General features: G+C 42.1%; 1 protein-coding gene across 1 annotated transcript in view; it reads right to left on the bottom strand.

The window, feature by feature from the left end:
* LIFR (LIF receptor subunit alpha) overlaps nucleotides 1-24,364 on the bottom strand; it is a 62,517-nt gene that overhangs the window by 17,013 nt on the left and 21,140 nt on the right. The window contains exons 8-14 of the mRNA XM_060236593.1: nucleotides 22,736-22,901; nucleotides 20,145-20,215; nucleotides 17,672-17,885; nucleotides 10,563-10,742; nucleotides 8,212-8,313; nucleotides 6,659-6,826; nucleotides 5,941-6,087 (exon numbers count right to left, since the gene is read on the bottom strand). Of these exons, the coding sequence (XP_060092576.1) occupies nucleotides 5,941-6,087; nucleotides 6,659-6,826; nucleotides 8,212-8,313; nucleotides 10,563-10,742; nucleotides 17,672-17,885; nucleotides 20,145-20,215; nucleotides 22,736-22,901 (1,048 nt within the window). The remainder of the gene's footprint in view (nucleotides 1-5,940; nucleotides 6,088-6,658; nucleotides 6,827-8,211; nucleotides 8,314-10,562; nucleotides 10,743-17,671; nucleotides 17,886-20,144; nucleotides 20,216-22,735; nucleotides 22,902-24,364) is intronic.

Genomic DNA, 24,364 nt, shown 5'->3' with positions numbered 1-24,364 from the left:
AACAGAGCAAGTTCCCTGAGCTGTTCATCAGCTCAGCTAGCTCACTCTCTCCCAAGCAACATTGCCTATAAGCATGCATGTGCTTGCTGTCCATAACAGGACCTACTTGAAAGCATTTTGAAGCCACAAAATCACGCACTGCTTTGTTAAATTGCATCAAGTTTCCATAAAGCAGCGAGTTACTCTTTATGTAGCTTGTTGTAAATCAGGTGTCAAACTGATTTGTTACAAGGACTGGATCTGACATAAATGTCACTTTGTTGGGCCAGACCATGTGTGCCATAAAATGTAACATGAGGTACCAGAGATATAAACTTTATAAAGATTATTTCATATGCCAAATGGCGATAGACTTGATTGGATTAGGTGTGATTTGCAGAGGGGTAGAAGGCATGGAGATATCATCATTGCTAATGAGACAGGAAACTTAGGCCTTAGTTTGGTCCAGGAGAATGCAAAGAATAAACGGATATAAGTCTGAAGAAGCGAGCAGTTCTCACAAAAGCTCATACCCTGCCACAATTTTGGTTACTCTTCAAGGTGCTACTGAACTCTTACTCTTTCTATAGATATAAGAAACCACAACATTCAAAAACCAGTGGGGGGAGGGACATTTTAACCTTCCAGGACATTCAGCTGCTGAATTGAGAGTAACAATTTTCATACAAAGGAATTTCTAAGGGAGAGAAGAAGAAGAAGAAGAAGATGATGATGATGATGAAGAAGATATTGGATTTATATCCCGCCCTCCACTCCGAAGAGTCTCAGAGCGGCTCACAATCTCCTTTACCTTCCTCCCCCACAACAGACACCCTGTGAGGTGGGTGGGGCTAAGAGAGCTCTTACAGCAGCTGCCCTTTCAAGGACAACCTCTGCCAGAGCTATGGCTGACCCAAGGCCATTCCAGCAGGTGCAAGTGGAGGAGTGGGGAATCAAACCCGGTTCTCCCAGATAAGAGTCCACACACTTAACCACTACACCAAACTGGCTCAGAAAGAGAGACTGCTGAATTGCAACTGATTATAAAAGCATCCCCCTGGGCTGAACAGAGACATGTGTGACCAACAAATATTAAATTCAAAGGAAAACGTAAGGAAACCAATATAAATTTTAAGCACCTGTTGTGCAATATTAACTATATTATTTTGTTATAAATAGAAATAAGAAGGAGATAGAGAAGAATATATCAAAAAGTATATGTTGCACAACAGCAGGTACTTAAAATCTATATTTAAATGAATTTATAAATCATTATGGAATAAATGCACGAAATGATTTTCAAATATTTTTATTTCATTGTTAACAGAATATCACCACTTAAGTTGTATACAATTGACATCCTGGATATAAATTGATTGAAAGTCAGCCTGTATGAATAATTATACATGATATTAATTATGTAATTAGTTTTACTTTACATGTGCTTAATGTGGAATTATGAATCATATTTTAGAGCCCTAACCACTGTGGAAGAAAAAATTGAAACGAAGTAAAAAAATACCTAGGACCTTCGTTTGGAACTGGGCTATAAGACCACAGCGTTGGACTCAATTATTTCATAATATAATTAATATTAGAATATTTTTTGCCTGTGTCGGGTTTCTCACAAACTATCATAGTGTGGGACACAGCATTAGTTAGGAAGGCCACAAGCTTTTAGAGGAAACGTCTTTAAGGATTAGCACAGTCTGGGAAATAAAACAGAAGAGTCGGTCTCACAGCGCAGGCGCTGAGACAGAAAACAGCTTACATTCCATTGTTATCTATAACAGAAACATAACTTTCACTATGCTTTACTGAATTTCTACTGTGTTTCCAAGTAACAATAGAAGTAATGGGTACTTAGACCCCAAAAGCAAATTTAACTGGTCAAGACACATGCATATTGAATATCTTGATGCTCCACATCAATTCATTATAGCCAATGAATTGATGCCAATTTGATAAATGTATTAGTAGTGTGTGTGGCAGACTCTCACGATGAAATTACGCTGGATGTTGCAACCAATTAGCATGTGTATGTGCCAACATGAGCCAATGTGTCATCAAGGGTATCTAAGGTTCTGACCACCCTGAAAGGGGTTTAAGCAGCTTGGTATGCAAGCCTTGGCTTAGCTCTGATCTCATTTTATTGCATTTTTTCCCCCTTTTTCCTCCTCACCCAGACTTCAGCTGCATGTCTTTTACTGGGCAAAGGCATTCAGATTGCAGATTTGGGCAACAATAGCTTAAAGATATATATGACACAAAAGCTTAAAAAATCAGTACGATGACCTAGTTGATATATTCTATCATTTTCTCACAATATACCATCTTTTTAATCCTACCTTATTCTATTATATGATATAACATGAATAGAAATTTTACAGAATTTTCACACAACAATTTGTTTTAATAGAAAACACACAAAAATAATACCCTTATTAGTTCTTATTAAAACTATTGTATAGTATTATATAATATTAAACTATTTAAGTGTATAACTACAGAGTTTGATTATAGTGGTCATTAAAAACTCATCCGTTATTTTCAAATTCATCTTTGGTTAATATGATTTGTCAATTTTGTCATAATTGCATATTCTTGCATCTTGTCTATCCAATTCTCACTAGTTGGGCAACCTTCAGCTTTCCAGTTAGCTGCAAATACTACTCTTGCTGCAGTTAACATACATCTAACAGTTCATGTGTTGTTTTTTCCATGTTCACAGGTAGGATTCCTAATAGCATTGTCTCTGGTGACACAGCAAATTTAATAATCTTTTTTTAAATTTCAGTATTTTCTTCCAATATTTGCTATATTTTTGCAAGACCACCACATACGATAAAAGGTACCATCTATCTTTCTACACTTCCAACACTATAGTTTTCATCCATCTTCTCAGTGTCTTTTGGGATGATGTACCAGCTATAAATGAGCCCTGTGGTGCAGAGTGGTAAGCTGCAGTGCTGCAGTCCAAGCTCTGCTCATGACCTGAGTTCGATCCCAACAGAAGCTAGATTCACATAGCTGGCTTGAGGTTGACTCAGCCTTCCATCCTCCCAAAGTTGGTAAAATGAGTATTCAGCTTGATGGGGGTAAAGTGCAGATGATTGGGAAGGCAACGGCAAACCACCCCATAACAAAAAGTCTGCCAAGAAAGCATTGTGATGTGACATCACCCCATGGGTCAGTAGTCACTTGGTGCTTGTGCAGGGGACTCCCTTTTCCTTTTACCAGCTAGAAAACATTTTATACCAGTTTGCTCTAAGTGCCTGACTTGCTGTAAATTTTATATCTTTCATCCATAGCTTTTTCCCATTGCTGGAATAAAATCTCCTTCCGGAAGTTTTGCAGCCATTTCACCATACATGTTTTCACTTGTTCTGTTTCTGTATCATATTGTAAAAGGAGTTTGTAGATACGTCCTAAAAGATTGTCTTTTTCATTCATTATTATCTTTTCAAATTGAGTTAAATTCCTTAGTGTTTTTCCTTCTCAGTGCTTATCTTCTTTAAGCCCCGATAAAAGTTGATATGTTAACCATTGTGTCTTTTTTCCTTCTTCATTAGTATCTTGCCAGGACTTCATTTCCCCATCTTTATTGATCATATCCTGATAAGTTATAAAGTCATTGTTTTTCTTCTCAGATTTGTCATGATAAGCATCTAGTGGTGACATTAAAGGTGATATTGAGGGACTTATTCTTGTATAAAGTGACCACCAATTTTTTAGCAAGCTTAATAACATGGCCTGTATTTATCATCTTTTTTTTAAGACGTCTTCCCAGTTGTTTCAATCCAAAGATGTCTATGTAAACAACAAATCTACTGCATCCATTGCCATAGAATTTTAAGGAGAATGTGCATTTATTTTTATTACAGGAATATTTTACAGTGACTTCAGTTCCCTTGTCCCAAGCTTATGAACCTATCATAATAGCTGATGCAATTGGCATCTCTTTAAATTTCCCATTGTGAGCCTCATGAAGAGAAGAGGATGCTAATCACCAGGGCTTCTCTGCTGTTAGAAGCACAACAGCATCAGAACTGCAAAAAGGAGGGGGTACCACTATAGAGCCCCTAGACGCAGAGTAGTAAAGCTGCAGTCCTAAGCTCTGCTCACAACCTGAGTTCAATCCCAGTGGAAGCTGGGTTCAGGTAGCCAGCTCGAGGTTGACTCAGCCTTCCATCCTTCTGAGGTCGGTAAAATGAGTACCCAGCTTGCTGTGGGGGAAAGTGTAGATGACTGGGGAAGGCAATGGCAAACCAGCTTGTAAAAAGTCTGCCGTGAAAACGTTGAGAAAGCAATGCCACCCCAGAGTCAGAAACGACTGGTGCTTCCACAGGGGACTACCTTTACCTTTTTACCACTATAGCTACTGTATTAATATGGTGTATGTTGCAATTGGGCTAGGTAGAGTGAAATGTCTGCTTGTCGAGGATACTTTCCCTTCTTAGGAAGAAACTGTACTTTATGTTGGAGATCCATGACTTTGTTTTTTACGACTAAGAGCAGTGAAAAAAAGGGGGCAGCTGGACTGGGTGTGTGGTTTTGAGCAAGGAGGGGGAAGACTAACTCTTCCATAAAACAAACAAATGATTATAAGATAACTAAACCTCAGTAAGAATTGATTTCTCTTATGTTCACAGCACTGAAGTACGCAATTGCATCAAAATGGAGGACAGAGGATTCTCCTTCTATACAAGGGTGGGCAAACAAAGTCTCAGAAAATTTTCTTTTAGACAAACTTACTGAAAACAGATGAAATTCATCCAAGTCTTGCTTTTTATTGTTGCATAAATAGGTCACCTCTTTTAATCTGGAATTTTGGGTCCCCTTATAAATCCACTAATATTTCTCAAGATGAGTATCTTTCATTTTTGGCATTACATTGATCTTTCTTTCTAATGTGCACTGAATACTCTTGTAGTATGCATTTTTTCCACCATTCAGATCCTTACTGCAATGACATTTTTCAAGTTCCTTCAATGGTTGGCAATTTCATATTTATCTTATATATCCTTATGGCTGAAACTGAGCTTGTACTGTGACTTTCTTTTTGTTTGATTTAATAATTTTTTTTGGGGGGGGGGGTTAAATGGTTAAAACAAACTGAGGTATAGAAACCAATTCCAAACCAGTTTGAACCCCAGGACTAGCTCCAACCAAGCCAGCATCAGGTTTTAGACCATCACACTGGAACATCTCAACTCACTGGGGCTGGACCATCACAACTCATTTGGGTTTTATCAAACCACCAGTTTCTAGACTGCAGTTTATTGTCATGCCTGAAGGCAGCCACTGCCAGTTTTATATTAGAACACTGCTGGGGGGACTGTACAGAATCACAAACTTCCACAATTTGGCAAAATGATATTGAATATTTTGATCATCATTGGAAAGTTGTTGTTTTTTTGCAGAAACAGAGCATTTGCTATTTTAGTATTGTACCCAGGGGTCATTTAAGTAGAAAAAGAGGTGCCAGAGCTCATTAGCACAACTCATTTGCATACGCCACATCCCCCTGACATCACTGGAAGGTGTACTAAATTATTTCAGCTTAGCATCTACCTTCAAATGCTTCTTGAATTATAATTGTCATAATAAAACCTTACTCCCATCATACTTTTTAAATTACTTTCTCCTGTGTGGTCATAATGGCACGATGAAGATTTCCATTTGTCTGCTTTAAATATTTTGGTTATTTTCCCCTTTTTTTGTGAGGAAAAGTATTTAAAAAGTTTGTCAAATCTTAGAGTTCAGCAAAATTCTCACAGGGGGAAGTATGGGGAGGTTTACGAGCACAAGAAAGAGCACAATAAAATTTAGAGGTTCCAGAGTTCTGCTCCTGTGAACTCCTGTCCAAAATGAGGTCTCCTTGTACCCCATACTGTCATTCTACTGCGAACAAGGTCACAGCAACCCCCAACCCAAACCAAAAAGCATGATGCCACTTACAGTTTTCCTTCGTGATCACGTACAAGCTGCGCCCAGGTCCAATCCCTCCAGCAGTGTAGGCGCTTAAATTCAGGTGGTAGCTGGTTTTCCCTTGAAGTTTTGATATTCTGAGTTTTGTTTGCTTAGGCTCCGTAATATTAAACATCTCTGGATGGGATGGGTTTAAAAAAAAAAAACGGGGGGGGGGGAGGTAAAAATAAGACAAACATTCAAAAGCATCCCCTGCTACCATCCTTCAATGCAAGATTTAGGTTAAAAAAAAAAAAAGTTTTGTAATAGCAAGTTAGACAATTCGTGGTTGGGTTAAAAGCACTGGAACTCCCAAGAGCATCTGACAAAAGCACAAGTTTGTTGCATACAAGCTAGTATGGCTTGAGTTCAGCAGAACACTTCCACGGGTGGAAAGGAAACTGGCAAAACAGTCCTAGTCTGATAGAAGAGTCCTGCTCTGAGCTGCAGGTGCTAGTCCACTGTGCCATCCGAGGTTCTCCCAGCACCTAGAAGGGCTTTTCTCTCTCTGTTCACGCATTGCTACCACTCAGCCTTTGTAAGAAGTGTTCTGCCGGATCCAACCCATAATCTGGATTACCAGAAAGTGCCGTGAAGATTTCTGTCTTTATTTGGATTGTCAATTCCAGCTAGCCCATCTGCTATTTGAAACACGATTTGTCACAAACCACATTTCATGAGCAACAGGCAGTCATGAGACACCACTTACCTGTCTCAAAACTCCTGGACTTTATTCTGTCTTCTTCCCCTTTGGCAAACTCAAGTAAATAGCCTTTTAAAAAGCCACCACTCTCATTGACAGGAAGTGCCTCCCATGTTATCACGATGGAATCCGAAGTGGTGTATTCCACTTCCACATTGGGGGCAATTCTTGGGCCTAGGTACAAGGCAAAAGGAGGGAGAGGGTTATGTTTTGATAACACAAATTAGACGCAAATACTGCAACTGTGCATTTTAGGTCATCCAACCAAGAAGGCAAAGATCCATTATACAGAAAGCACCTTCCATCAACCCAATTTCAATTACAGAGTGTAGAGAGAAGTAATAAATGCAACTGGAATAGAGCCCAGGAACAACTCTAGGTAGGCACTATATACAGGATTATGAGATCTTAAACATAAACTCACAAAGCTGCCCATTTGTCTAGATCTCCACTGGTGTTCCATTTTTGCTCATTGTTTCAAGAGCAAGATGGAATCCAGTAGAACCTTACATACCAACTATAATTCCAGGGTGTAAGCTTTCAACAGTCAAAGCTCCCTTTGGCAGATGCAGAGTCCCAAAAGCTTATATCCTGGAAAGCTCATTGTTCTTTAAGGTGCTACTGGACTCTACTGCAGACCAACATGGCTGCCCACCTGCAAACTATCTGCATGATTTCAAATTACTGTTTGATTTCACTGGCTGGCACAGCGCTCCATACCATTCCACAGGGAGACAAGGGCCCTGACCCAGATAGCCCAGGCAAGCTTGATCTTGGAAGCTAAGCAGGGTCAACTGGCAAATACTTGGATGGGAATTCTCCCTGGAATACCAGAGCCAGGAGGCAGAGGCAGGCTATACTCAGCCACATCTCTGAATATCCTCCATGCTCCCAGTTGAGGTCAGTCACCTGAGGTCGCCATGACTTCTAGGTACACGTGCATATGCATACACACACACTAAAAAAATACAAAAATATTAAAAAAAACCCCAAACAAACAGGGAGACCAGGCACTATGGATATAAGAAAAACTATGCTGGATAAGATCAGAAGTCCTACAGCTTCTGAGGAACCAACATCCTGCTATTGCCATCTCTCTGGCAACGCAGATCAGAGATACTCCACTTAACCAACATGAATAAACACCACTGATTGGCTAGTCTGCTATAAGCTTGTCTAATGTCTTTCTAAAGCTGATCCCGTTCTCTTTTTTTTTTCCTTTCCTTTTGTCTCCCTCTGTCCAGGTGGCTTCATTCTCTTGCATACATAGAGTCACACACCTGAATACACACCTGCCCTGCTCTAAGTTTCTACAGAAAAATCATAGTGCCTTTGCTGGTGCCACCTTAAACTTACAGTTGGGGTGAAGACCTAGCTGAAAATTGTAGGGTAACCCAGTTGTTACACACATCCATACAAAGTGCAAGGTAAATGCACTTCAAAGAAACCAGTAACTACTGCTTTGACCTCTACTTTGAGTTCAATAAATGCCAGTCATATCCATGCATTTTTTCCTCTGATATTTGACTATCTTTAAAGCAAAAGGCAAGTGAACTTACTCAGCTCTTTTGTGTAACCGTTTATGTATTTCTTTAGCTGATATCCATTGTCTTTGCAGCCAAGGACAGAAAATTGGTACCTCACTCCTGGCTGGAAATGAGCTGTGAGACAAGAATACCATGTTTAAAAACATTTTTTTCTGCAGCGCTTTGATCATAACATGTAAACGTACGTTTTCATACAAGTAACAATGGTTCAAATATATATTAAAACCAGGCTAGTTTTATGTATGAACAGGGCTTTTTTTGAGCAGGAACGCAGTTCTGGCCAGCTTGGCATCAGGGGTGTGGCCTAATATACTAATCAGTCCCTGCTGGACTTTTTCTACAAAAAAAGCCCTGTGTACGAATACTTTCTTACCTGAGTGTTAGAACAGAAGTTCTGCCACTCGTTGTTTTGTTCTTTGAAAAAGAAGGAATTGTAACTAGATGGCTAAATTTTGCCATAATTAATCCTCACCAAGGAATGAAATACAATGCTGTGGCTCCCCCAAAATATGGAAGATCCTAACTGTACTCTTACATTGATATTTTTTCCCCTATGTTTGGTCAAATTCTTACCCCCCCTCCCTCCAAATACACCTGACTCAAGAAAGGTAGATCCTGTATGTATCTCATCACGATAGCTTTGGGTGACTGAGAAGCATGCAGCAGCTGCTTAAAAGGTTACTATGTACTTAGTTAAACCCCTGTTATCCAGACTTCAGTGTAAGTGCAGAGCTGGAGTAGTGGACCCAGGGCTGGCCCTGATTGCCTAGAGCACCAGCCTTCTGGAGTCACGAAATTTGGCACCCCTATGCAATTTGGCAATGTTATCAGTGTGTGTGTGTGGGGGGGGGGGGGCAGAAGTTAGCCTTGCCAAGGGTGCCAGACAGTCTAGAGCCAGCCCTGAGGGAACCACTGCTACAAGCAGCCAGCTTCTCATGCAGTTACAAGCACCATGCAGTGAACTAGTAACTAATTGCCAGCACCCAGTTGCTTCCTATTAGAACTCTTATATGCATTGTCAGTATCACGTTATTCTCATTCCCCCTTTGCCTAAAATTTTCAGGTAGAAGACTGGAAAGGCTGTGATTATGATAAAATGGCAATTTGAAAGGCAATGGCAGATCTCCATCATCAGTAACATGTTATCAGGAGCATCTCCAAAAGGGAGATAGTTTAGCTACCGGAGCTATTGTCAGGGCTTTTTTTTTTTGTAGCAGGAACTCATCTGCATATTAGGCTACCCCTCCTGATGTAGCCAATCCTCCAAGAGCTTATAGCAGGGGTGGCCAACGGTAGCTCTCCAGATATTTTTTTTGCCTACAACTCCCATCAGCCCCAGCCAGCATGGCCAATGGCTGGGGCTGATGGGAGCTGTAGGCAAAAAAACATCTGGAGAGCTACCGTTGACCACCCCTGGCTTATAGGGCTCTTGTTACAGGACCTACTGCAAGTTTGGTGCAATGGTTAAGTGCGCAGACTCTAATCTGGGAGAACCAGGTTTGATTCCCCACTCCTTCACTTGCAGCTGCTGGAATGGCCTTGGGTCATCCATAGCTCTCACATATCTGCCTTGAAAGGGCAGCTGCTGTAAGAGCTCTCTCAGCCCCACCTACCTCACAGGGTGTCTGTTGTGGGGGAGGGAGGTAAAGGAGATTGTGACTGCTCTGAGTTTCAGAGTATAGGGCAGGATATAAATCCAATCCAATATCTTCTTGGAGGACTGGCTACATTAGGGGTGTGTGGCCTAATATGCAAAGGAGTTCCTGCTACAAAAAAAGCCCTGGCCCTTGTTATTTTTGTCACAGGCCCTAGCTATTCCAATAGGAAAAGGAATTGTGGCCACTGGCCATTTAGACCAAAAAGGTTCATTAAAAACAAGACGTTTCCCACGCTAGTTCTGTTCTCCAAACAAAACAAAGCACTGATGGGTGGGCATTCAGCCCAGGCAACTTGGCTGCAATTAAGCAAACAATTCCTAGCACCATGAAGGGACACACAAGCAGAAATCTTGAAGGAATCCCGGAGGAACTCTCAGTTTGGTGCTAGCAAAGGAGTGGAAAGAGAATCATTTCCGAAATACAGCATACCTAACAAGCACAGTCAAAACTGTCTTATAAATCAGATGCTGCGTCCTCATCTCTGGATGGCCCATCAAGTCTAGCAGTCTTCCAAGGTCTCGAGCAGCCATATTTGGTGGCTCTGCTACATAAGATCATTTGCTGAAGAACAGTGAAAGTTTGGGGGCTTGCACATGCTCTACTACTGAGGTTTGGCTTCTCCCAGTGCTGGCTCTCTCATTTGCAAAGACAATCCTTCTATGAAAACTTCTGCATCTAAAGAGTGAAATATCCCTACTTTCTTACCAGATTTGATCACAGCATGCGTCACATCGGAAGAAAACATTTCCCAGTCGACAACACACGGTTCAGGACCAGATGGATAACACCATCTCACTGTATAGCCACAGGTGACTTCAGAATCAGGGCCCCAATCAAAGGAAACCCCATCCCCTGTTGCAAAACCCTCTTCTGTCATAGGATTTTCTGAAATACAGAGAGTGCCTAAAGTTAGTCCTTGAGACTTCCTTCATGTATTCAATTATTTAGACACTCTTTTTTCTACCTGTTCAATACAAATTCACTGAGAACCACCACAACAGCAGAAACTTTAATGCCTAACAAGTCCACCTTCTAAAATTAAAACTGCACAGAAACTAGCCAGGGTGCTCCTTCCAGAGCCTCTCCGCTTCAAAACCTCAAATGTCTGATTTTTTAAGTCAGGTGACTGAATGGGTAGTGGCTGTACAACTTCAAGCATTCCCAGATGAATCTGGTTTCAGGCCTGGTTATGAGACTGGTAAATGACCTAAACTGGGAGCTGGATGGAAGGAGTACAATTCTGTTGATTTTCCTAGACCTCTCACAGATTTTTGAAACCACTAATAATGGTGGTCTTTTGGGCCATCTTTCCAGGCTGGGATTGGGAGGCATCTTTTGAGCCCTCCCCCCTTCTGAGATTAGAACAGTGGCAACTGTGTGTGCACCCCAGGAGAGGGTCTTCTTGGTCATGATACCAAAATTCTGGTACTCTCCCCAGAGAGACATGCCTGTCTCCTTCTGTTGCTGTCTTCTTTTAGCATATGAAGATTTCTTTGTTCCATCTGGCGTTCCCTCAGTCATCACTTCGTGTCATTTTAATTGTTTTTATGTATGTGTGTATCTTCACTTGGTTTTAATGACATGAGGTTTAATGGTTTTTTAAATGGGTTTTTAATTATGTATGTCTTTAATCTAGTAGCTGCCTTGGTGGTCCTGATGAGGACAGAAAGACAGGATATAAATTCTGTAAATACATATCCTCTAAACCAGGCCCATAGCCACAAGTAGGGCTGATAACAGGCAATGCCTCACCCTGAATTTGCCCTGCCTCCTCACCAAACAGTTGTACCTTTTCTGGTTTCCTTTCCCCCTTCCCCTTTGCTTCCCAGCAAGGTGCAAACCAAGCCAGAGCCTCATGAGTGTGAACGAGAAACACACATCTAGAAAAAGAAGAGATTGGATTTATACCCCGCCTTTCATTTGGAACCTCAGAGCACTTTAAAATCTCCTTTCCTTTCCCCTCTCCACAACAGACACCCTTCGAGGTAGGTGGGGCTGAGAGAGCTCTGACAGAAACTGCTCTTGAGCAGAACAGCTCTGAGAGAGTTATGACTGACCCAAGATCACTCCAGCAGCTGCATGTGGAGGAGTGGGGAATCAAACCCGGTTCACCTAGATAAGAGTCCATGCACTTAACCACTACACCAAAGTGGTTCTCAAAAGTTCCTACAAGTAAATGCCTTTAGGAATGGGCATACAAAATACATTTTCCAGCATACATTTCCCCTTCCTTCCCTATGATTTTGGTCAGCAGCTAATGTGATACTTAAGACTGCCAATCCATTAGCTGCTCAGCCTGGAACACTGACAAATACCAAATATAGACTTGGACTGGCATATGACAGGGGTGGAGGAAATCTGTTTAGAGCAGGAGTTTACTGTGATAATATTTATTTCTAGCTACCAGCTGCATATCACAAAGTGAAACTAGTAAGTTTCACTTTCATCTCAAACAATCCAGATGACACAGGAAAGTCACGCTAGAACCTAGCAGGAGTCAAGTTGCATCTTTAAGACCAACAAAGTTTTATTCAGAACGTAAGCTTTGTTGGTCTTAAAGGTGTAACTTGACTCCTGCTTTGTTCAACTGCTTCAGGCCAACAGGGCTGCCCACTTGGATCTATCCACTAGAACCTACTCAACAAGGAAATATATCTAAGATTGCATCCATTTGGTAAAAGACCCAAAGTTGAACTGTTTATCATGCACCTAGCCCACAGACGGAAAATTTCAGTCCTGTGTAACTTTACTCTCAAGTAACTTGCACTGTGGGCCTTACCTGTCTCGCCATATGCAGCTGTTAGAGGTGAAATATTTTGATCCGAGCTGCCTCTAAGCTCCTGTCTCCCTTGCAAAACTCTCACAAAACTCACAACACACCTCAAACGAAATCAAATGCATCATTTTCCCTTCTGGGCCTCCAAAGTATTTGTAGAATGCACAGAATGCATTTCAAAAACAAGCTGCCAACTTATTCCTCATGCAGCCTTCTGGATGAATCATACTTCATGACTGCAATCCGTGACTCACGGTGCTTCAGAAATGAGTTACAGTGTGGGATGCTGCAGACTGAGACATTCATTCAAACTTTGTTCCTAAGCAGAGTCTAACAAGCGTTAAGAACTGCCAGCTGTTCGTTTAGCTCACAGCCACAGAATGCAGACGCTTGGATCATCCTACAGTTCTGAAGGACAAAGTCCCTTCATTGATCCCCAGAGAGTTACTTTATTCTATTTAGATCCAAAACGTTTGCCATTTTATTCACCCTACAGGTTGGATCCCATTTGTTTTCCCACTGGTGAAAAGGCTCTTCCAGGGATCGTGGACTCATATAGACAAAAGCGAAGTAGCTGCAGTGGGAAGGGGAATTTTATGAGAACAAACAGAAAAAGTGAAAAGATCCAACCCAATGTAAGCAAAGAAAAATCAATTCATGATAGTGATAGGAGGAAGACCGCAGATTTAGAAGACCACAAGGTTTATACCCCACACTTCTCTCTGAATCAGAGTCTCAGAGTGGCTTACAATCTCCTTTATCTCCTTCCTCCACAACAGACACCCTGTGAGGTGGGTGGAGCTGAGAGGGTTCTCACAGCAGCTGCCCTTTCAAGGACAACTCCTACAAGAGCTATGGCTGACCCAAGGCCATTCCAGCAGCTGCAAGTGGAGGAGTGGGGAATCAAACTTGGTTCTCCCAGATAAGAGTCCGCACACTTAACCACTACACCAAACTGGCTCTCCAGTTCTAGCATATAGGAAGCTTCAATGACATTCAGTTGTGCACTGTTATAATTTGTGGGTTTCAAGCTTCTTACCCACAGGAAAATCTTTCTGCCTCCAGTAGTCTACCAGCACCTGGGCAGAGGATTATGGGACGTGCTGTAAGGAATATACTCATTTTAGGCAGAGCCCTAGCTATAGCTAGGCTGGTTGGGTTATCACCACTGCCATGCATGCAGCCTTAGCTGAGCAACCTAGAAAAAGAGTGAGCATTTCCTTGCAGGGAGTTTGCCCCCAAAAGGTTTACCCTGTCATCCTCGGTTTTAGCCTTATAAGAAATGTTTGTTCCAGAGGGCTTTTACATAACATTATTTAATTTAAAGGTGGTGGGCTTTTATTTCATTGTTTGCTCCTTTTTTGGTTCTGCTTTGCTACTAATTAAGCATTTTCAGTGATAACTGAAATAACAGTTCTTGTTTACTATGGCCAAGTTGTTTGCAGCCGTGTGGCCCAAAAATAAAAGCCAAAAATCAGAATCCTGATTGCCCCTAGTCTTAGGGGCAATACAGCAACACACAACAATGTGTCAAGGCTACACTGGTCAAAACTCACCGAGTTCCAAAGGAATTTAAACTTAAATTGATTAATTGTCCATTCTACCCTATGGGGACAGTCCCCATAGGGTATAATGGAATTGAATAAATTTGGCTTCCAGAATATTTGCCTGAATAACAATACAATACCAATACTAGTATTCAGGGATAATCAGGAATAATGACATTTTTGGGGTCCAATAGACCCAAATCGACAAAAAATAATAATTTTTTACACACCTCTAGTGGGTATTTGTGTTAGTCTGCAGTAGAACAGCAATACTGATTCCAGTAGCAGTAGAAAAGAGCAAGAGTACAGAGGCATCTTAAAGACTAACAAAATTTGTTACCTCTTATTAGCAAAATTTATACTCTGGAAATTTTGAAGAGGAGGAGGAGACTGGATTTATATCCTGGCCTTCACTACCCAAAGGAGTCTCAGAATGGCTTACAATCTCCTTTCCCTTCCCCTTCCCATCACAGACACCCACAAATTATAACAGTGCACAACTGAATGTCATTGAAGCTTCCTATATGCTAGAACTAGAGAGCCAGTTTGGTGTAGTGGTTAAGTGCACAGACTCTTATCTGGGAGAACCGAGTTTAATTCCCCACTCCTCCACTTGCACCTGCTGGAATGGCCTTGGGTCAGCCATAACTCTGGCAGAAGTTGTCCTTGAGTGGGCAGCTGCTGTGAAAACCCTCTCAGCTCCACCCACGTTACAGGGTGTCTGTTGTGGGGGAGGAAGATAAAGGAAATTGTGGGCCACTCTGAGACTCGGAGTGGAGGGCGGGATATAAAACCAATATCATCATCTTCATACTGCTATGTGTCATTGCATTGATTCCAATTAAATATTACATGTTCACTGTAGCCATAGACTTAGCATGATTTGCTTTGTTTGCTTCTGTCTGGTTGTTATCCATCCTGCAAATTATTTTAACCTCTGAAAGGCAAGAGAGAAATTCCTGTAATAATTCTTCACTAATGAGTTGTATAAGTTGTTCTCCCCCCTCCCCATAAAAGCCTATCAACCATTACAAATCATCTTGGTAAGGAAATCCTGAGAAGGTTTCCAGGGTTTCCTGGGACATAATTTTAAAACCTTGAGGTATACACACGTGGAAAATCTGTAATGAATGATAATTGCCTTCATCAGAGTGAAAACGTGAATCACATCCCATGGGGGATTGTGGCATAGGAACTGGATTCCAGAGGTCTCACGTACAGGTCACAGCTGGTGTGGAGGCGAGATGTTTCCTGCATCTCTTCCTCCTTCTGGGATATTAAGAAAAACCCTTGGGGGCGTATCAGTCAATGCAGCTGAGTGGTAGAGTTGCCAGATCAATACTGCAAAGCTAAACCAGCAGCTGAGTGGTATCACTATTTTCCTGTCAACATCTGGCTTTCGAACTGTACTTATTTTGTCTGTGGCCTGGGAGCTTCAGAACGAAGGCCAACAGCACAGATGCTGCTTTCAGAACAAAATTCCACCATGGTCTGTGAAGAGGCAACGCTCAAGAATTAATTTCAGTACAAAGAAAGCCTCTCCTCCTTTAGAACAGACAGGTGCTACTGATGAAGCTAATTCTTCTGCTAATTCTCCTGCTGTTATTTCTGCTGCTAATAAGAGACCTGATGGATTTTCACAAGGTGTTTCAGAAAGGCCACAATCAGGGCAGAGTGAATATTTGTGTTTGCTACAAAGGACAGAGCAAAGCAGATACAAAGCAGGCATAGTGTACCTTCCCCCCAAAAACTGGCAAACAGAACACAAAAATAGCAAGGCCTCTTGACATCACTGGGCTCAAGAGCCAGGGTTAACAAAAGAGAGCTCTAGATGAAAATGGGAAATAGTAACATACACTTGTTCTTTATTGTTACTGCTTCATTTGTCATACTGAGCCACATGCCTTACTGCTGTTTGGCAGCCTGTTCTTCCCTCTTCCTAGAGGTTTAGATAAACAATGGCCCTTTCCTAGATATTGGGGAGAAGTCAGAAACCTGCCATCTACTTTCTTTCCCCAACAAGTGTAATCTTGGCACGTTAAGCAGTCGCTTGAACAATCCCAACAAGAGATCCCTGTGAACATCTTTCATTCAGACCAGCCCCAGGATGCCCAAAAAGTCTTCCACTCATTGAATTTCCATGGATCTTTCTTCATCTGTTGCAATGAACTCCTCCTACAAAGCTTTTAAAAGGCCTTATTGCTGCAGAGCATGGGTCAAGGGAGAAAATCACCTGTGCAAACTTTCCAGGCACACCTTCAAAAAGAAGCAGCAGCAGTGGCACCCTCACACTCTACACAGGTCCTAGTAGCAAGACCTTCCAATAGGCAACTCTAGAGGGGTTCACAGTCCAGAAGGTAAGACTGCAATCTACCTGAGGGTTCCAGCCCATAAGCTGAAGGCTACCACCCTAGAATATATGCCATTTCCTGCAAAGCCCTGCATTTCTCTCCATCCCATGATGGCCAGTGATGAAAACTGCTAGAGATGTTTCCAACATCTGCAGATCCAGGCTTTCAAATCTTAGTTTAACCCAGGCCTCAGATTCAGCAGGAAATCACAGGAGCACAGCTCCTGAACCTTTCTGATGGTTCCCCCTCTTCCTCTCCACCTACCTTGTCCATTGAATAGTAGGTGCAGCTGCATAACAATCTCTGGATTAGGAGAGCGGGCAGCTAGCCAGCTACCATGGGCTTTGCCACACCCCCAGCAGCCCTCATTAACCCCTGGAAAAGCCCACATTACCCTTTCTCCACTTCTTATGTTATTTTGGGTGACAGGTGGCTTCCTGGCCATTTGACTGTGTGTGGAGGGGTGGGGGGCTGGATCTCTAGCCAGCCCAAGCAGGCCTCGCTTACCCGGGGCTCCCCTTTCTTGCATTGGGTTGCTTTTGGCTGGGAAAGGGCAGCATATGCTAATGAGTTCTGCTAATGAGTTCTGCTACCTATTTTTCTACAAAACCCCTGAATTAACCTCTTTGTTGCATTTGTTGTTTCTTAGAAGACCACACAAAATGGAACACAGCAAAAAAAAATGGAACACAGCAGGACTTCTCTACTTTCAGCAGCTGTGTAAAAGAAGGAGAAGAGGAGTTGGTTTTTATACCCTGCTTTTCTCTACCTTAGAGTCTCAAAGCAACTTACAATCACCTTCCCTTCCTCTCCCCACAAAAGTCACCTTGTGAGGTAGGTGGGGATGAGAGAGTTCTGAGAGAACTGTGACTGGCCCAAGGTAACCCAGCAGCATGGGGAGGACTGGGGAATCAAACCCGGTTCTCCAGATTAGAATTCACCACTCTTAACCACTACAGCACACTCGCTTCCTGCAGAAGTAGTTTTCTGCAGGTACAGTTTGCTATGAAGGGTGAGAATAGCTATACCTGCTCAAACTCCCTGTTTTTCATCATTTTACACACACATTCCAAGTTCTTACATCTCTGAAATGCTGCTCGTACCACATTACCAGCTTCTCTTGCTTGACATTGTACTTACCATTCAGAACTTCTGCACTCTTTATTGTTGAAGGAGGAGAGGAGCCCGCTTTGTTCTTTGCTGTGACTTGAAAGTCATAATCATTTCCCTCAAGATTTATCGTAGTGCTGTTGTGGTGTGCAGGAACCTCCTGTGACCTCAAGCCTTTCTCTGGTTCAGACCAATGCACTTCATACATCAGTATCAATCCATTTGTTTCAGAAACAGGCAGTGGCTATTGAGAAAGATATTGTGAAGGAAACAAAAATAGTTAAAGGCAATATGAGACAACAACAGTAAATGAACTTATGAGGGCCTTCAAAAAACCCAACAAGGTCTGCTCTTCCTTGCTTCAGGCCATTTTTTTTAGCACTAGCAGGTTTCTTTTTTTTTTGTAGCAGGAACTCCTTTGCATATTAGACCACACACCCCTGATGGAGCCAAACCTCCTGGAGCTTACAGTAGGCCCTGTACAAAGAGCCCTGTAAGCTCTTGGAGGATTGGCTCCATTAGGGCCTAATATGCAAAGGAGTTCCTGCTACAAAAAAGCCCTGACTGCTAGGCAATGCCCTACTATGTTGCTAACAAAATGTGTCATTACAAAGAAAAGAGTTTAGTAGCACAGAGGGCTGTGAGGGTTTCTCTCTGTGGGCTCTGTATCCAGAGAACTTATGAGGAGTTCTAGCAAGGCAGGTCAGGTTTAATTATGGAGATCAGAGAAGGCACAAGTCCCTAGCCTAAAAGGTTTTTAATTGAACATACTTAAAAAAAAAAGATGATGTTCTATCTATGCAATATACTTATATATAGCAATCTCTCATTTGTCAGACGGCGGGTAAAAATCTGTTGGGTACAACTCTCATGCCCTTACCTGGATCTCATCAAAACTTGGAAGCTTGGTCAGTATGTGGATGAGACTACCAAGGAACACTAGTGAGCAGAGGCAGGCAAACCACCTCTGAATGTCTCTTCCCCTGAAAACCTCACAGGGTTGCCATAAGTCAGCTTTGACTTGATGACAAGAAAAAGAAAGAAAGCCCTTAAGTGGATAGCCCAGGCAAGCCTGGTTTTGTCAGATCTTGGAAGCTAAGCAGGGTCGACTCTGGTTAGTACTTGGTATTTCAAGGACAGTCTCCCATCCAAGTTGAGAGGACAGGGGCAAGCTTTCAGCCACCTCTCTGAATATCCTCCAGATCCCCAGTAGGTCTCAGTCACCAGAGCTCAACATGACTTCCAGAGACAGCACCACACAAACACAAAAGAAAGAAAAGAGAAAGAAAGAAAGAAAGAAAGAAAGAAAGAAAGAAAGAAAGAAAGAAAGAAAGAAAGAAAGAAAGAAAGAAAGAAAGAAAGAAAGAAAGAAAGAAAGAAAGAAAGAAAGAAAGAAAATCAACTCATGCCTCAATGCTGAAGGAAGAGACTGTTTAATGGTGCCACTAACATTCTATTCAGGCAGCCCTATAAGTTTGTTTTATTTTGCTAACCTCTTTGCAGCCCTTCTCCTCAGACAGAACCTCTCCAAAACCAGCAGACCAGCTGCTTCCACAGCCTTAAGCAGACATTTGTGCTTCATGGTCAGCTCCAGAGAGCAGCAAGGCCAAGCATTTGCCATGGCTACAAGGCCACAAAGGGTCTCCATGAAACATCAGACTTCAATGCCCTCTGGAGACAGCTATGAGAAGCACAGTGTAACTCAAGACTGTAAGCTGCCAGGCGCTTAAAGCACACCAGTCTGTGTTGGAAGAGCTGTTAGTTTAACAGACTGAAGCAGCTGAGAAGACTGCAAGTAGTCCAAGAGAGTTCTCAGTTTCTTCTCTTCACCTCCCAGCATGGTGTAGTGTTTAAGAGAGGCAGACTCTAATTTGGAGAACCAGGTTTGATTTTCCACCACTTCTCCCATGAATCCTGCTGAGTGACGTTGAGCCAGTAACAGTTCTCTCAGAACTCTCTCAGCCCCACCTACCTCACAAGGTGACTCTTGAAGGGAGAGGAAGGGAAGGCAATTGAAAAGTGTTTTGAGACTCCTTGGGGTAAAGAAAAGTGAGGCATAAAAAACAACTCTACTTCTTCTTCTTCTTGCAGTTTAAGGGCTGAGGGCCTCCGCTCTGGGGGCAGTGATTTTCATTTACGTTGAAAGAGTATTACAAATACTTATTTACATGGGAGAAATTAAAGGGTACCCTTAAAAAAATGGGGATGGGGAACTCTTGGGAGCCTGTGAAGATCTTTCAGCGCAGGAGCAATACGATGCCCCAGACGCATATAACAAGCTGGTCTTGGAAAGAGCTACCATGCAGTAATGGCTACCTCAAACTGAAATCTGTCATATATTTTATTCAGAACACGGGAACCTTTCACATTATGACAAAACCATTTGCTCACAAATCCCAAGAGAAGGAACATCTCATCAGAGACAATCTGTGAATTGGCTCAGCACTACATCTGGAAACAACTAAAATCTAACAAATGTCTAAACAAACAGTTAAACGGGTACCTTCCAAAAGATGTTTACAGCTTTTCCATCAAGACTTCTCTCTCGCCAAACATCTGGTCCTCTTGCCGGAACTAGGAAAGGACAGTTTAAATTACACAAAATAAACTATGACTTTTTATCAACTGACACCAAGTCCTTCCCTTGGGGTCAGACCATCTGTTTGCCACAATAGCCAGTACTCAACATCACAGAAATCATTCCTGCTGACTACTCACCCCACAGCCTCCAATTTCTCAAAAAGAATTATTCATATTGACCATCAAGGCCAGCTTTGGGTAATCTTTTAGCATATTTACTGTGGTCAGGGAGCGAGCAGGAATATAGCAAAGCATAAACGTGTACATTTGCAGAAAAGGTGATTTTGTCCACTTGCACTCCCCACTCCCAAATCAGACAAATATGAGGGGAAAGGAGGGAGAACCAGATATAAATACCACTTGCAGTCTTTAATTACAAAGGCTTCGGTGGCTGTGAACACTCAACATTAAGCCTTCTATTGGCTCAGCTGTCAAGATATTATGGAATGTGTATGAACATTTCAAGTCACCCAACTTTCAGGTGTAATCAGTATCCTACAAACTCATGTTTCCTTAGCAGGGGTTCAGCAGAACAGATGAAGCATTGGTCAGCTATTATTGTGTAAATAAAGTAAGACTGGGTTTGCAAACATTTATGTGTGTATATATATAATGAGGCACAGGGGATATGCAAAAGAAGAGGGGGAAGGACCGGACAGAAAGTGCATATATATATATAACTGAATATCAAGACACAAAAGTCTAATTTGCATGAAACAGAAGATTTTTTTCCCAACAGAATATACCATTATCCTATGCTATGGCAACAAATTTAAAATACCAATTTTAAGAGGGAGGGAACTTCCTTTAAATCTGCTTTATTAAACTTGATGTGTATCGATTTTAGTCTGTATTGTGTGATATATATGAGGAAACAGATGTCTATTACCTCCTTCTTAACAAACTGTGAATGACTTTACAATACCACTAGGTTGCCATTTTGTTACAAGGAGCTCTTTCCCAAATATTAGACACTTAGAACACATTTTCAATTAACAAATGTCAGATTAATCGATTCTAGGAAACAATCCGATTAAAACTCCAAAATGTGTTGCTTGATTCCAAGTCTCACCGATGACTTGACATGTTGAAATCACTACAGAGGGAGAGCAGACACAAATGTGCTGAATCTACCTCCACCTTATGGCCTATGGGCACTCTGTGTGAAGGAAGCGTAGGTGTGCAGGTTCCGTCCCCATAAGCAGGACATTCCTGAGCCTCGGTTTGTAGCCTATGCACCGGAGTCAAGAATCATATAGGCAGGAAACAGGGCCACTTTGCCCATGCCTGCTCCCGCCTCTATGCAAACTGATTTCAGTACAAATAATGTCATCTGTGGAGGGCAACTGCTGCTTGAGTTTCAGACACTGGGATTTCAAAATGGACACAAAGAAGATGAACATAAGAACATAAGAACATAAGAGAAGCCATGTTGGATCAGGCCAGCAGCCCATCAAGTCCAACACTCTGTGTCACACAGTGGCAAAAAATGTTATATACACACATACACTGTGGCTAATAGCCACTGATGGACCTGTGCTCCATATTTTTATCTAAACCCATCTTGAAGGTGGCTATACTTGTGGCCGCCACCACCTCCTGTGGCAGTGAATTCCACATGTTAATCACCCTTTGGGTGAAGAAGTACTTCCTTTTATCCGTCTTAACCTGTCTGCTCAGCAATTTCATCGAATGCCCACGAGTTCTTGTATTGTGAGAAAGGGAGAAAAGTACTTCTTTCTCTACTTTCTCCATTCCATGCATTATCTTGTAAACCTCTATCATGTCACCCCACAGTCGACGTTTCTCCAAGCTAAAGAGTCCCAAGCGTTTCAACCTTTCTTCATAGGGAAAGTGCTCCAGCCCTTTAATCATTCTAGTTGCCCTTCTCTGCACCTTCTCTAAAGCTATAATATCCTTTTTGAGGTGCGGCGACCAGAACTGCACACAGTACTCCAAATGAGACCGCACCATCGATTTATACAGGGGCATTATGATACTGGCTGATTTGTTTTCAATTCCCTTCCTAATAATTCCCAGCATGGCATTGGCCTTTTTTATTGCAAACGCACACTGTCTTGACACTTTCAGTGAGTTATCTATCATGACCCCAAGATCTCTCTCTTGATCAGTCTCTGCCAGTTCACACCCCATCAACTTATATTTGTAGCTGGGATTCTTAGCCCCAATGTGCATTACTTTGCACTTGGCCACATTGAACCGCATCTGCCACGTTGACGCCCACTCACCCAGCCTCAACAGATCCCTTTGGAGTTCCTCACAATCCTCTCTGGTTCTCACCACCCTGAACAATTTAGTGAACATTCAAGTATTTCTAAATTTCAGAGGAAGATTTACAATGTGCAAATCCACACACTGCTCTGAACTGAGAGGAGTTTTCACTACGGAGAAATGTTTAAATTGTCTTCAAATTACTCTACTTGTGCTTCCAGGCTCAACCGTGACTTTTCTATGCCTGGATTTGAAAAACACCACATTTCTCATTAAACGTACGGGCTTCCAGAGTTGTGTGCTGTCTACTCTCACTCCATTTGCTCCACTTCCAGAAGAAGGGCTCAGCAGCTGAGCAACGAACTCGGAAAGCATACTTTGTGTAGGGATGCAATTTCTCCACAGAGGTCGAGTAATCCGAACTTTCGGTACCATCCAGCTGAACTTTCTGCAATTTAAAAAAAAAACTCCAATGGCAAAGAGTGCTGGACTGCTAGGAACAGAACTGCTGGCATTAGATATTTGCACAGCACTAACAATGTACATGCATGCTTTACAGACCAAAAAGCATCCCCTCCTACTTCCAACCCCCAGGAGCTTACAATCAGAAGGGTGCTTTCTCACAGAGCCATAGCCAGTGGTGGAATTCTAGCAGGAGCTCCTTTGCATATTAGGCCACACAACCCTGATGTAGCCAATCCTCCAAGAGCTTACAAGGCTCTTTTTTGTAAGCTCTTGGAGGATTGGCTACATCAGGAGTGTGTGGCCTAATATGGAAAGGAGATCCTGCTAGAATTCCACTCCTGGCTATAGCAGTGGAGAAGCTACTTCTTTATGGCAAAGATGCAAAGGTATGTATTGAATCGCAAAGCTACAAGGGCAGGGCTAATTCATTGAGTCAATCCCACTTGACTATCAACAAAGCAAAAATCCAAAAATAAGAACAAAATGCATTTTAATTATGTCATTTTAACTGTGGCTTTTAATTAACATTTTTACTTGCTTTAACTTGACTGTTTACTTGTTTAAACTTTACTTGTTTTAACTTAACTTTGGGGAGAGCGGACTATAAACTCAAATAATAAATAAATAATAAATAATTCTTAGTAGAAGAAGAAGAAGATATTGGATTTATATCCCGCCCTCCACTCTGAAGAGTCTCAGAGCGGCTCACAATCTCCTTTACCTTCCTCCCCCACATCAGACACCCTGTGAGGTGGGTGGGGCTGGAGAGGGCTCTCACAGCAGCTGCCCTTGCAAGGACAACCTCTGCCAGAGCTATGGCTGACCCAAGGCCATTCCAGCAGGTGCAAGTGGAGGAGTGGGGAATCAAACCCAGTTCTCCCAGATAAAGAGTCCACACACTTAACCACTACACCAAACTGGACTACCAAAATGACACAGCAAAGTGTCCAAGTGTTCAAGCTCTAGAACAGGAGTGTCAAACTCATTTGTTATGAGGACCGGATCTGACATAAATGGGCCATGTGTATCATAAAATGTAAAGCTAGGTAGTGGAGATATAAACTTTATAAGAGATACAGAGAAACACAAGTAAAGATATTATTTTTTACTTAAAATACAAACATGCTACTCAGATTGGTAATGGCTCTTCAGTGTAATATCCCCTTCCGCTGTGGGTTCCCAGGTTAGAGGACTCACTAAGCACCAGTTCTAAGGTCCATTCAGCAGAGACATGCAGGCTCAAAGCATCAATCAACCCTTTATTTGCAAGGTCACACAACTCCAGGTCGCACAGCCACTTCTAACTGGCCATATAAATGCTGAAAAATGAAACTGAGCCCCACTCCATTAAAATACATTGTAGCACAGACAAAGCTGCAAGGAAAACACAGAATGGATTTTCCATTAAGGCCTCTTTGCCAAGACAGACTACTTCCAGAGTAGTCT

The sequence above is a fragment of the Heteronotia binoei genome, chromosome 4, assembly GCF_032191835.1.
Source record: "Heteronotia binoei isolate CCM8104 ecotype False Entrance Well chromosome 4, APGP_CSIRO_Hbin_v1, whole genome shotgun sequence".
Lineage (NCBI taxonomy): Eukaryota > Metazoa > Chordata > Lepidosauria > Squamata > Gekkonidae > Heteronotia > Heteronotia binoei.
The sequence above is the reverse complement of the archived record's forward strand: the minus strand, read 5'-3'. Positions and strand labels throughout refer to the sequence as shown.